Genomic DNA, 12,283 nt, shown 5'->3' with positions numbered 1-12,283 from the left:
GAAAATAATATTACTAACATGATTATAAATAGACAATAGGTAAAAAAAATGTTGTGGTTTTGTAAAAGATCAATTTAAAAATAAAGCCAATGAAAGAAATCTTCAATCTTCAAAAGAATTTTATTATATTAGATGATACAATAGAATCATGCCTTTTTTTGATGATTATATTATTATTATAATCTTTTTCAGACTATACATATTATGAAATTATTTTGTCTAATGTATTTTATTATATTTTATTTGTTTTGATCATTGGTATATATTGCACGTTGCATAAGCTACAAATAATAAAAACGTAAAACCAATCACTATGGTCCAAGATTTTGAAGCAGGGTACTTTCTGACGGTCCCCTAAAGCCCAAGTAAAACGAAGCGCATCGACTGCCCTCTGCCTTCGTCCGACTATTTGAATATTGAATGAGCGTTACAATTACATATCAAACTTTAAAGCATAGTTTTTTTTGTTACGTAACTATTGAAAATAACATATTATTTAACGTATTGTGTTGAAGTTTATCCCATATTTTGCCACACTTGAGGTGCATAGCCTGTTTTACCACAGCCAGTAGGGTAAGCCAGTTTCAATTAATTGTGTGTTCAAGATTTGTAAGACCAAAAGGAATATACTGCTTATATGTATGCAAAGTATAAATAAAAATATAGATTTAACTACGGTAAGTTGTTTTATAAAGATTTATTCTGCCAATCTTAGCGAAAGTCTGACATAAAGTATTTGGTAAGTAATTATTATTACATGCTTTAACTTGCTGTAACTCTGCTTTATAAAATTTATAAAGTATGGTTACTTCCCTACTTTATAAATCACCATTACTGTGGAACCGATGGGTGGTTAGAAAATTTTACTACTAACAGAGATACAAAAGTGGGTGGTAGATATAAAAAGGTTGACTAACCCTGCTCTAAATTAATGAATGACAATACAGTATTTTTGAGTTTGTAAATTATATTTATTTGTACCTTATATTTTTTACATATTTAATAATGATTATGTCAAATAAATTGATTGTCAGTCGTTTTTAATCCGTTTTTGCCGTCACTGTATCTATCCCTATTTACATTTATCTCCGTAAAGTTTTCCACACTGGTCTTTACAGCAGAGATTTTCACATCCGGTTCCTGTCATATATGGGTATTGTGTAAGGACGTTGCCACTGAAAAAATACAGAAATAAATTTTATTAAAAAATTGACAGTTAAAGAGTGTAATTTTCTACTTAGATCTAGCGGAATGAATTATATTTTAAACTATGATTAACTACAATATGAAACTGTAGTGGGCAATAACCTCGAGCCTTGTCAGCATTATTACGACATGGCAAGAATTAGTGAGTTATTCAGTTATCGTACAATCGCCGCATTTACAATCAGCATATTATTCAGGTGTGACTTCGATGAGGGTCAACTACCTCGGGCCTGGTCATCGAAATACTTCGAAGTTGCAACGATGGGGCAGTCAACAAATTTCCCAATTGCGAACTACATCAATAAATACTCTAATAATAATGTAAAAATATTAAAATGTATTTTAAATAATAATGATTTTTTTTATGAAAATAATATATTCTTACGATTATTAAAAACAAAATAGTTATCAAATGTGTGTTTATTGAATACTTTCATCAGTTATTTTTATCGTTTAAATGTAATATATTAAGTTCTCTTAGATATAACAGATATAACAGTTCTTATTCCGGAAATAATAATTTTAATTTAGAAAAATTAAATTTCTAGAAAAATAAATACCTATATTGAACTAGAAATCTTTTTACTTATGTCGAATTGAGTTTTGGTATACATGTTCATAATTTTGAACATCGATACTTATTGATTAGGGATTTAAATAATATCAGTAAAATTAAAAATTGCAGCTTTCGTGTACTGTCGCGAGAGGCGTTACGTACGTCCTTAGACAAACATTTTTTTTAATAGGATTATGTTCAATTTAATAATAAACTTTACACAATTAAGTGTTAAGTGTTAAGAATGAATAATTTTTCATTAAATATAAATATTTTTTGAAATCGTACAAAGATCTTTAAAGATTAGTTTGGTTTGGCGTTGGTTCAAAACCCATTTTGTCCTTTTCTGATGCTCTTCCAAATGCTGGACATAATATTAAATATGTTAAGTATATAAGAATTAAGTTTATATTTAACTTACGCTGGCCCATAGTTGCACACATAGAGTTTACTTTTAAAACCATTGCTTGCTTTGAAGTGGGCCGCTCCACATCCAACATATATTGTGTTAGCCCAAATAATCTGTAAATATCGAACGAATTATAATCACATAACATGGACATAACGAATTAATATTATACTAAATTACAATTTCATCAAAAAAATGAATTCACATTAAACAACACTGAATAATAATTACAAGATGAAAAGAATATAAACAACATTTTTAAACTTTCTGTTGAACCATATAAACTTGACTCGACTAGCTTAAACGATCAAAAAAATTTGTACTTGACATGTCATATAGATTTTCATAGTAACGCATGTATATATTAATAATTTAGTTGCTAGGACTCCAGAAGCAACCAATAATGGTGTCGAAATAACTTTTCATACAAAACAGAATTAGCTGAAAATGAATTCAATTCTATTTAATGATGGCTAAAAGTATTAAAAATGCATTAGCATCGTGTTCTGATATATACTAAAAGTTTAAAATGTCTAGCTAGTCGGGAAGTTAGTTAAAAATCGATTGCAAGATTTGTATTGAACAAAGAACCACCGAACAAATATGAATACGAGCTATGAAAAACGTTGTAAAAAATAAGAATACATTAAGTAGGTAGGCAATAATAATTCATAACCCGTATAAACGGATGGATTTTTTAAACTAACAATGTACTTACACCGTATTAACACTTACATTTTATGAAAAATATCAAGCTTAAACTTCATAAATACCTAAATCAAATTTATTTAAAAAGGAGTTATAGAAATAAGTTACAAAATATTTTTTTCAAGCAAAATTATGGTCGCTATCTGGCATTGTCGCAAATAATTTTTCATGGTTGGCACTATTTTACCTCAATATATTAATAGAAGTATTTTTGAATAAAAAAATTCCATAGTGCGACAACACCATACACGAATTTTAAATAAACCTTTTTATATAAATAGCTAAGATACGATTCCCATTATTTTTAATGGTTCTACGGTATGATATGGATATTGGTCATCTCAAGAATATTTCTTGAGATCAATTCTCATTTTAAAACAGATTTTTTTGATTCTTCTTTCTTTTTTTCGACCATTTCCGATCCTAATAGGATCATAATATGGACCTCCACAGAGTGAAGGTTTGTATTAACAACTTTTATTTTTACGAAAAATGGATGTCAGCCACTTGCTCAACCTAACCAGACATGTATTTTGGCCAACTGGCTCAATATTCAAGGTACAACACAATTTTAACCAAAATGTGGTTTGATATATATATATATATATATATATATATATAAGACACGCGAAAAGAACTTTTTACCTGAGTGTAATGTCCGGTTCCGCTGACTGAAGCAATTGGTGCATATTTGTATATGGTGTTTTCATCAAACCATTTTTTTATTCCCGATTTCCAGTCGAAAGAATTATCAGTTACAGTACTAGACCACATGTAAAGGTTTTCACCTACTTGAAATCTGGCTGTGGAAATGAAAAAAAAATGAAATTAATGCATTTTTTATAAATATTACATACATTTTTAAACGGCTTACATTAAGATTTCATTATTATATTAATACTATCGATCAAAGGTACTTGATGAAATTTGAATTTAAATTCTAATGGTTTTAAGTTTTGTACTATTCAATTTAAGTCGTTTTTTGCGACCTGGGTTTCGCCGTTTCTTCCACCGGGTCGCAAAAAACGACTCAAATGGAAAATAGTACAAAACTTAAATTCATTATTAATCAATAAAAAATATTTCTTGACGGAGGCGTGTATTGTGATATTGGTTGCAGAATTAAACTGGCATGGGGATCATTAATTTAGATGCATATTCGTATTAGAATAATATACTCAAAAGGAATCTCATATTATGACTAGATTTGAAAATGGTTAACTTATGTGTATCGTTAAGTATAACATAATGTGAATATTGGTTGTCTTATGCCTCGAATTGTCTCTGGTAGACACATACGAGACACATACGAGACACATACGAGACACAAAATAGACACATACGAGACAAGTTATGTTAGTAAGATAAAAATGTGATGATCAATCGGTGACTTGTGTGACAATAAGATTTTATCACTAAACGAAATATATTTAATAAATAATTTTTATTAAAACAATGCGAATTGTTTCACCCATGATTTGAAATAACAACGCTTTGAATTCAATTTTGACCCACTTGCCGAAATGGGTTCGCTATCGCTGGTGTAAAGGAACGTACCTATTATTCTACTAATTATTCATAAAATTTGAGAATGTAACATTTTATATTATATTGGACTTGAACCTGTAACCGCTGGATTCGCGCCAATGGGATATCCCGTTGGGTGTCGTATTTGTTCTAGTGGGTATATGCACGAGATGTTTCCAAATTATGTATGTTAAACATTGTATTGTACTCGAACAATAGGAGTAGACATGGCCCCCACAAGGGGGGGCTGACAGGGCTCTAGCCTAAGGGCCTGGGCTTGGAAAGGGCCCCAGCGTGGCGAGTCGACTAGATAAGTGAGATAAACACACATCACAAATTTGCTCTAATAGTAAAAAAAAAGTCGCCTGCGGTGCTATTTTCATGAGATATTGTTACTATTATTTAAAATTATGTGGTTGTATAATAAAAAAATTAATTGTGTATCAATACTCGACAACTCCATAATTCAAAAGAATGTATTAAAATATACAAAAAAAACACTAAATATACAAATTAATTTTACCGCGTACACACTTTGGAAAACGCTACTGTAGAGCATCACACATCCTTTATCCTTAATGATAGGTAGGGGGCCCGCTTCAGGATATAGGGCCACGGGAGTGGGTATTATAAATTGATCCATGATAATAGTTTGTGTGATGTTATTACTTTAGATCCATATTTTTCCACCCTCTAAATGAATAGTAGTTAGCGATCACTTAGTTTGTTTAGTTAATTATTTGTGATTTATTAATACACGCTTTATTTTGAGCTGAATTGATGTAAAAAATGTTTTGTATTTTTAACAGTCATAATTGTTATAAATTAATATTTACTTACGATCTTTTGCGTTAGGGTTGTGTTGGAAAACCATTTTGTTGGCCCAATTCTGAGCTATAATTTCAAGAGCATCATCCCATACCTATAATATAATTTGATTTATTAACTATGCAGAATAGTAAAAATACACGTAGAATATCAGTTAACACTGATTAATGATAATTTGATGAATGATATAAAAGTAAACTTACAATTTTTTGCATATTGGATGATTTAGGTTGTCCAGGAAGTTTTCCAGTGGCAACTAGTTGCCTGAGTTCATTGTGATAATCTACCACAATTTTTTTGTCAGCGCATGTTACTCCATTATCTGAAAAAAATATTCGAATTGGAGAAATTTAAAAATGTTTGCTGACAAATATAATAAACTATTTACATAACTTTATACTGAACGTTTTCTACCTTATGGTTTCTATAAAAGTACATTTTGAAGTAGTTAATGCTTAAGATTATAATATATATGCTAACGCCTTTAATAAAATGTAAAATCCTTAAGTTTAAGAATGGCATACAGTAAAAAAAGACACATACGGTTTTATTGAGAAATCAATTCATCGTGAATAAATAATATCTATAGAATTCTCGTGTCTTTCCCTGTTTTTATAATGTCTTTTCACAAAATAGTTAACCCCATTTTATGAAAATAAATCGATAAATATTCTATTGTGTTCTTCCTCGGCTTGGGTGAAAAATTAAAATGATACATAGATATATCTTTAAGTTTGGTACTTTTATAATGACATAAATAAACTTTTTTCAAATATTTTATTCTTATATATTATTATCTATATATATTCTACCAATATTAAATTTGTAGAAAGACATAAAATTGAAAGAAAAAACAATCATTAAATTTGTTATTTTCATTAATTTTCAAGTAGTAGACATAATATGTACTGTTAAAATAGTACTATGAAAAAAAATAACTGAATTATTAATAATGTTTTTTTATTTTAATAAAATAATTGATAAAAAATTAAATAAACTTACTTATCATCTGCGCCTCAATAATTGAAAATAGTGCAACCATCGCACAGAAAAACAAAGCCTTCTTCATGGTGAAAATGCTTTTTATAAACCTGAGAAAATTTAGTCTGAATCAGCTAACTGTCTTCAGTAAGACTATGGTAAAAAAAATCATATCTGCTATTTATATAGTCAATTCAAAACAAAAAAAAATACGAGTGGCCGCGATTTTATCACTGTTATCTGAAGATAACGGTTAAGTAGGTTCATGGGTATTCTTATCATTTGATCATCTAAAAAGATTTTTAAAATTTATTATTATTTGAATATTACAATTATTGTAAAAATAATTTAAAAAAAAATACGTAGATATATTATTTTAATTTAGTTTAATTAAATAATACTAGTAAATAACACGAGAGCTTGTATACTTACTTTAAAGTAAAATTTAGAGTGATCCTGACGTCATATGATAAATCAAGGTTTTTTTATTCAATGAGTAATTCACAAGATTTAATAATGTAACATTCTAATTATTGAACATACTTAATTTGGAAAATACCTCAGATATATACCCACTGAGAAAACGTCATATTTGAAAAAAAAAGATGCTCGACGGGACGACTAGTGGGTATATATTATATCTGAGGTGTTTTCAAGTTATGTATATTTAACATATTTTTTATGCCACGCAGTGAACGTTTTAAATTTTAAATTTCTTGTATTCAATAGGCACCCACGGTGGCCGCGCAGCTTAAGCGCTAGACTATAACGCCGTGGGTCCCAGGTTCGAATCCTGGGTCTGGCATGTACACATATTGTTTTTCAATTTCTGTGTGAACCAGGGTATGGACGTAATAGGTTGAGCAAGTGGCTGACATCCATTTCTCGTAAAAACAAAATCTGTTAATACAAATCTCCACTCTGTGGAGGCCCATTTATGATCCTATTAGGATCGGACATGGTCAGGAATACTCATTATAATTATGTTAAATATATAAATTTAACTTTAATTAGAATACAAACATTCGACATTATACATTTTCAAAATAATGCTTTCCTCTCCACCAAACTTATCGTCACCAAAAAATAGAATCTAATGATTAGAGAAATTGACTGTTTTGTGATAGTAGTTATATTCTTAATATGATTTAATTGCTGCCAATGACATTAATATATGAACGAAGCATCTGGAAAAAAATGACACTCACTTTTTTGTCGGGTCTGCCGAATGGCATAATCTGTTCTAACGCCATAACAATAAAGGTGATATTGCTATAAATTTCCGATGCGTGATATCGCATAATGGAAATTGCGTGACGTCTACCTATACATGTGCAAATGTCGCTATGCGCGAATTTACTTGCTAGCTACTGTATTGAGTGCGTTGTCCATAAATAATGTCATTGATTGCTGCTGATACAATAAACAATAAATATCACCCAAAACTCAAAGGGAAAAATGTGAATAAGGTGGCTGTATCTATTATTAATTTAAGAACAACCACAATTTAAGAAACTTGTGACGAATGACAGTTTCACGAATTCTACTGATTATATTTTTAGGGCGATGGAACTTAATCTAATACAAACGGTGCTATATAAACAAGATTAATGTTAGATTGTTTTTTTAATTTGGCAGGTCAAAATAATAATAATATTGATCAATAGATTATCATGACTGTTCAAGTATAAAATCAAGATGCATTTTGTATTTTTTGGTAATAAAACTTATCAACTTGGATACTTATATGATAATGATTTATAAGTACTCTTGTAAAATTGATTGTCTATGATACGAAAATAAATATAAATTTAATTTGCAATATATTTAAAAAGATATTAATTTAGGTCAGCCAATAGGATTAATAATAGAGAATAAGTATACTGAGAATATAAAATAAAATGATATGTGATGGTCCTGATAACAGGCGGACACAAAAAGTATAATAAATGAAATATTAATAATATTGATAATGTTTTTAATAAACCATTTCTTTTATTCAACGAATAATTCACAAGATTTGAGAATGTAAGATTACATAATATATTGAACATCAGCTATAACATGAAAATACCTCAGATTACCCACTAAAAAAATACCTTGCTCGACGGGATTTGAACCCATATATATATCCACTGGTATCGCGCCAATATGCTTTATTGTTTTACTGATTTTTCTAGTGGATATATATCGGAGTTGTTTTCAAGTTATGTATGTTAAATATTGATATTAGTTTCTTGGTGAGCTTATAAACGTGTCCTGACTATTCTTGGACAAGAGCTTCTTGTCTACGAGTTAAAGATGTGAACTAAAAAGCCCATCCTGGGCAGTTAATCGCGACGAATCGAATGACGTGTACGAATTTATCAGTTTCCATAATTCAATGCTTTTATAATAAAAAATACATCAAAAACGATCAAGAGTGATGTTGGAATTATTAATAGTAAATTTTTGGTTATTACTAAGAAGAATCGGAGTCGTATCTAAAAAGGTACTCGATACGTTATTTAAACACGCGTTGCCGCCATGACAGGTACGTCACTGAGAAGTTTTATATATGCAACTTCCTATTATCGACGAGATATCGTTGTCGGACAGTAAAGACTCACGTTCATATGAAAAGCCGATGATGCATAATAATGAATGTATTAAGTCACATTGAAATAAAAGATTGAAGATTATACAAATAAAGTCACTACATGAGTTAAATTCATTTCATATTTGCGAAATAATATTGTTATTGTTTATGGTATTCTAAAGAATCGAACGTCATGAAAAGTGTCTGAAAAGAACGTCTGCTCAAGTATACAATATATATATATATATATAATGAACGATTTAAAAAAAACAAAGTAAATATTTTTTCTTCATCGTGATATTTACATTATTATTTTTTGCCGGAACTTGTGTATAATAATAATATTGTTTCTGTTTTGATTTCACGGAATTGTCTGATAACGTAGACCAAACAGAATTGCAAACAAAAATAGTGTCCTTACACATTTTACACTGTCGTATACATGATAATAATATGAGAGATATTGTTTATTTTATGATTTGTCTACGTGAGATAATAGTATAGACGTAAATTTATGGTTCTAGTTCCGGAAGTGGCAATGGGCGACTCGTGGCTCCTACTCTTAGTACGTACCGAACCAAAAAACACGATTTTTTTTCCGTTTCAGTACATGTTCAAATACGCGCGTTAACATGATCTTACTCCCTACATTATTTATCGTTATCAATTTATGGCTACGGCCGTATGTTGTAGCTTAACCACTGGGAAATGTCAATAGAAATGGCGTATTTCAAAAAAATACTACCTTATTCTTAGGTTAATAATTATTATAAAACAATCATTATTCGTACGATGTTTTATCACATTTGAATGGTCAAAAACAAAGATTATAATTATTAGTATATTTAGAATTATCTTCAAACATGTTAATCGTGCCCATTTAATATACATATACACTGTAATACCTAATGTCAACATAAATTTTACTAATGATTTTATAAATGCGTTTAAAAATAATAAATCTAAAAAAATTTAACAACACTGCACATGGATGTAAGGTGCATTGGGGTAATTCCGAATATGGGTATATTCCGAAAGTTCAAAAATTCTACCAATCGAAGCGATATTTTCCTATTAACAACATTTAGTCTAGACACCATGTTCATTGTGCTCGCCTCGTCAGTCGTCGTTAGTCGCTAGTTTCAACAATGCGTGCATACCATCAAGTTTTTTCGGAGAAGTGTTTTTCGCGCCATTTTTGCTGATTCGTAATTACCCCAACTTACATATCTCGGAATTCTGGTAAGTTATTTGAATAAGTGATTGCTTTTACGATAGATTATCGTTTTTTACGAATTTGTGATAGGAACACAACGTCCTAGCTGTGTTTTTTTTTTTTTTTCGGAAATACCCCTTTGGGGTTATTCCGATATATATTCATTCCGAAATAGCCCACTTAACTTTTTCATAGTAATTGGCAGTGATTCTCAATCTGTAAAGAAACTAAAATTATATCTAATTTAGATGTACATAATATACTTAATTAAATTAATATTAAAGTAAGTAAATTTAGCGTCGTCCTAATAAGAAGCTATCGCACATCCTATTATAATCTTGGGTAAGTGCTGTAACGCCAGCCTTCACTTAACAGCATAACTAGTGTATCCGACATCATGAGCGAATATAGCGATTCTAATATTATAGATTATCTTGATTTTGAAGTATTGATGGATGAATACTCTGAAGATGATTTTAAAATATACAAGGAAGAACCAAGGTCACAAAAAAAACAAAAGATGTGAAATATGGTGACAGTTTAACTGACGAAAAGATACTCACCAACAACGATTCAAATTCTCTCTGTACTAAGAGTAAAGGTGTTGGCAAAAAAGTAAAGGTAAAGAAAATCAAGCGGATAAAACAGACAAAAAAAAACGAAGAGAAAAGACACATTGAAAGAGATGACAAAGACAACGTTGATGTTTTTATAAAAGGAAAAAATATGACAAGTAGAGAAGACTCGAAAGAAAAAGACAAAGATGAACAACTGCTACTAAAACTGAAAAATAAAGATAATTATATAGTATACAAAACTCAAGAAAAGGACCCTCAAGAAGAAATAGAAGAAGGAAAATTACAAATTAAATGATTCAGTGCCTGTCAGATATTCAATCAGAAAAAAATGGAGGTGCTTTATTGGGTTCATAGAAGAAATAATAAAACATGAGAAAACATACTTCTCTATCAACTTCTTAAAAACTATGAGACCACAGCAGCAGCTAACCTTTAATAAGACCAAAAGAAAAGATAGTGACATCGTTCCAGAGTCATTAATAGTGAAGAAGATAGATATACAAAAAAAAGTGCTGATGAAAAAGAATATTGCTTATGTAATGATAAAGATATAATTTATTTTGACTGATTGCGTAACAAACCAATAAATCATTATTATGTATATGTGAGGCTTTCAGACCATGTCTTAAGCAATTCTGTTATATTTTTTTAACAGTGTAGCCCGCATTTTAGTTTTAGGTTTGCTAGCAGGAATAAATTATAAGTTTATGCCATAAAAGTAGATGAAAATGATTAAAAAGAGAAGTTCCGACTTTGATTTAACATTTTTAATGTTGACTAATTTAATTGTATGGGTATGAAGAAAGTTTATTTTGCTATGCATAAAGCAGTAAGTAAACAAAAGATATCTTTATAAAAAATATTGTTCTATCAACGTAGGCAAATAGAATGTAGACTCAAATAAAAATTGATTTTTAAAATTATCACTTTCTTTGATTTTCCTCGTCTTTATTTTATTGATTTAAGGTGGTAGGTACTTGTGTCATATTGGGATATTTTTTCTCATTATTTGTCACCGGTGGGAACAAAACTGGTAGTGACAACCGGGAATAAACCTGCTCTGCTCCATCCCGTTCCACAATCCCTATAATCTTATGTACTTAACTGAAATATTGAGAACCACTATCTTTTTTTGGGGTAATTCCGAACTAATAGAATCAAAAGTTAGGGATTATGGAAACTATTAACAAAATTGATTATATTTTGTGTTAGGAGTAATTACGGTCAAAAAAGAAAGGTAAACCTTCGGTCAAAGTGCAATAAAATCAACTTTTGAATAATTTCGGAATTACCCCAAGATAGTTCGTAATTTCCCCAATGCCAAAAAAAAATGACTCAATATTTCAAATTCTCAATTTAAAGAACCCACCTATATATTCAAGAATCTAATATATATTTATCATGCATCTTTTCTTTAAGTACACAGAGGTAAAAAAAATAATGGCAGTAAATATAAAACACTTTGAATAATTAACCGAAATATATAACCTCTAGTCATCTCATCGAAATTCCTGTCGGAATTACCCCAATGCATCTTACTGAAATATGACTATATTCTAAAACATTAGATCGAGATGTTTAAAAGAATACTATTTTATGTAAGTACTTAAAATACTTTATGCAGTCATCAAATATTTAAAATAAACATAAAGGATAATAAGGCTTCAAAATTATATAAATAGATTGTCTACAACGT

At 29.5% G+C, this 12,283-nt stretch overlaps 1 protein-coding gene across 1 annotated transcript; it reads right to left on the bottom strand.

Moving 5' to 3' along the window:
* Positions 1-954: 954 nt before the first annotated feature.
* LOC147078874 (CRISP/Allergen/PR-1-like) lies at positions 955-6,372 on the bottom strand. The gene is made up of 6 exons (XM_085950662.1): positions 6,237-6,372; positions 5,438-5,556; positions 5,247-5,328; positions 3,525-3,682; positions 2,184-2,284; positions 955-1,175 (listed from the first exon to the last, which is right to left on the bottom strand). Exons 1-6 carry the CDS (start codon positions 6,301-6,303, stop codon positions 1,073-1,075), a joined length of 630 nt encoding a protein of 209 aa, XP_085806788.1. The 5' UTR covers positions 6,304-6,372; the 3' UTR covers positions 955-1,072.
* Between the last annotated feature and the right edge of the window lie 5,911 nt (positions 6,373-12,283).

This window comes from Rhyacophila brunnea, unplaced genomic scaffold (genome assembly GCF_057557595.1).
Source record: "Rhyacophila brunnea isolate RB1 unplaced genomic scaffold, BYU_Rbru_1.0 scaffold_10, whole genome shotgun sequence".
Taxonomy (NCBI): Eukaryota; Metazoa; Arthropoda; class Insecta; order Trichoptera; family Rhyacophilidae; genus Rhyacophila; species Rhyacophila brunnea.
This window is presented reverse-complemented; position numbering and strand designations above follow the sequence as displayed.

Coding starts and splice junctions, on each gene's coding strand:
- LOC147078874 (XM_085950662.1), bottom strand. CDS start 6,303: ATGAAGAAGGCTTTGTTTTTCTGTGCGATGGTTGCACTATTTTCAATT. Junction 5,557..6,236: donor TATTGAGGCGCAGATGATAA/GTAAGTTTATTT, acceptor TATTTTTTTCAG/ATAATGGAGTAACATGCGCT. Junction 1,176..2,183: donor GTGTGCAACTATGGGCCAGC/GTAAGTTAAATA, acceptor GTATTTTTTCAG/TGGCAACGTCCTTACACAAT.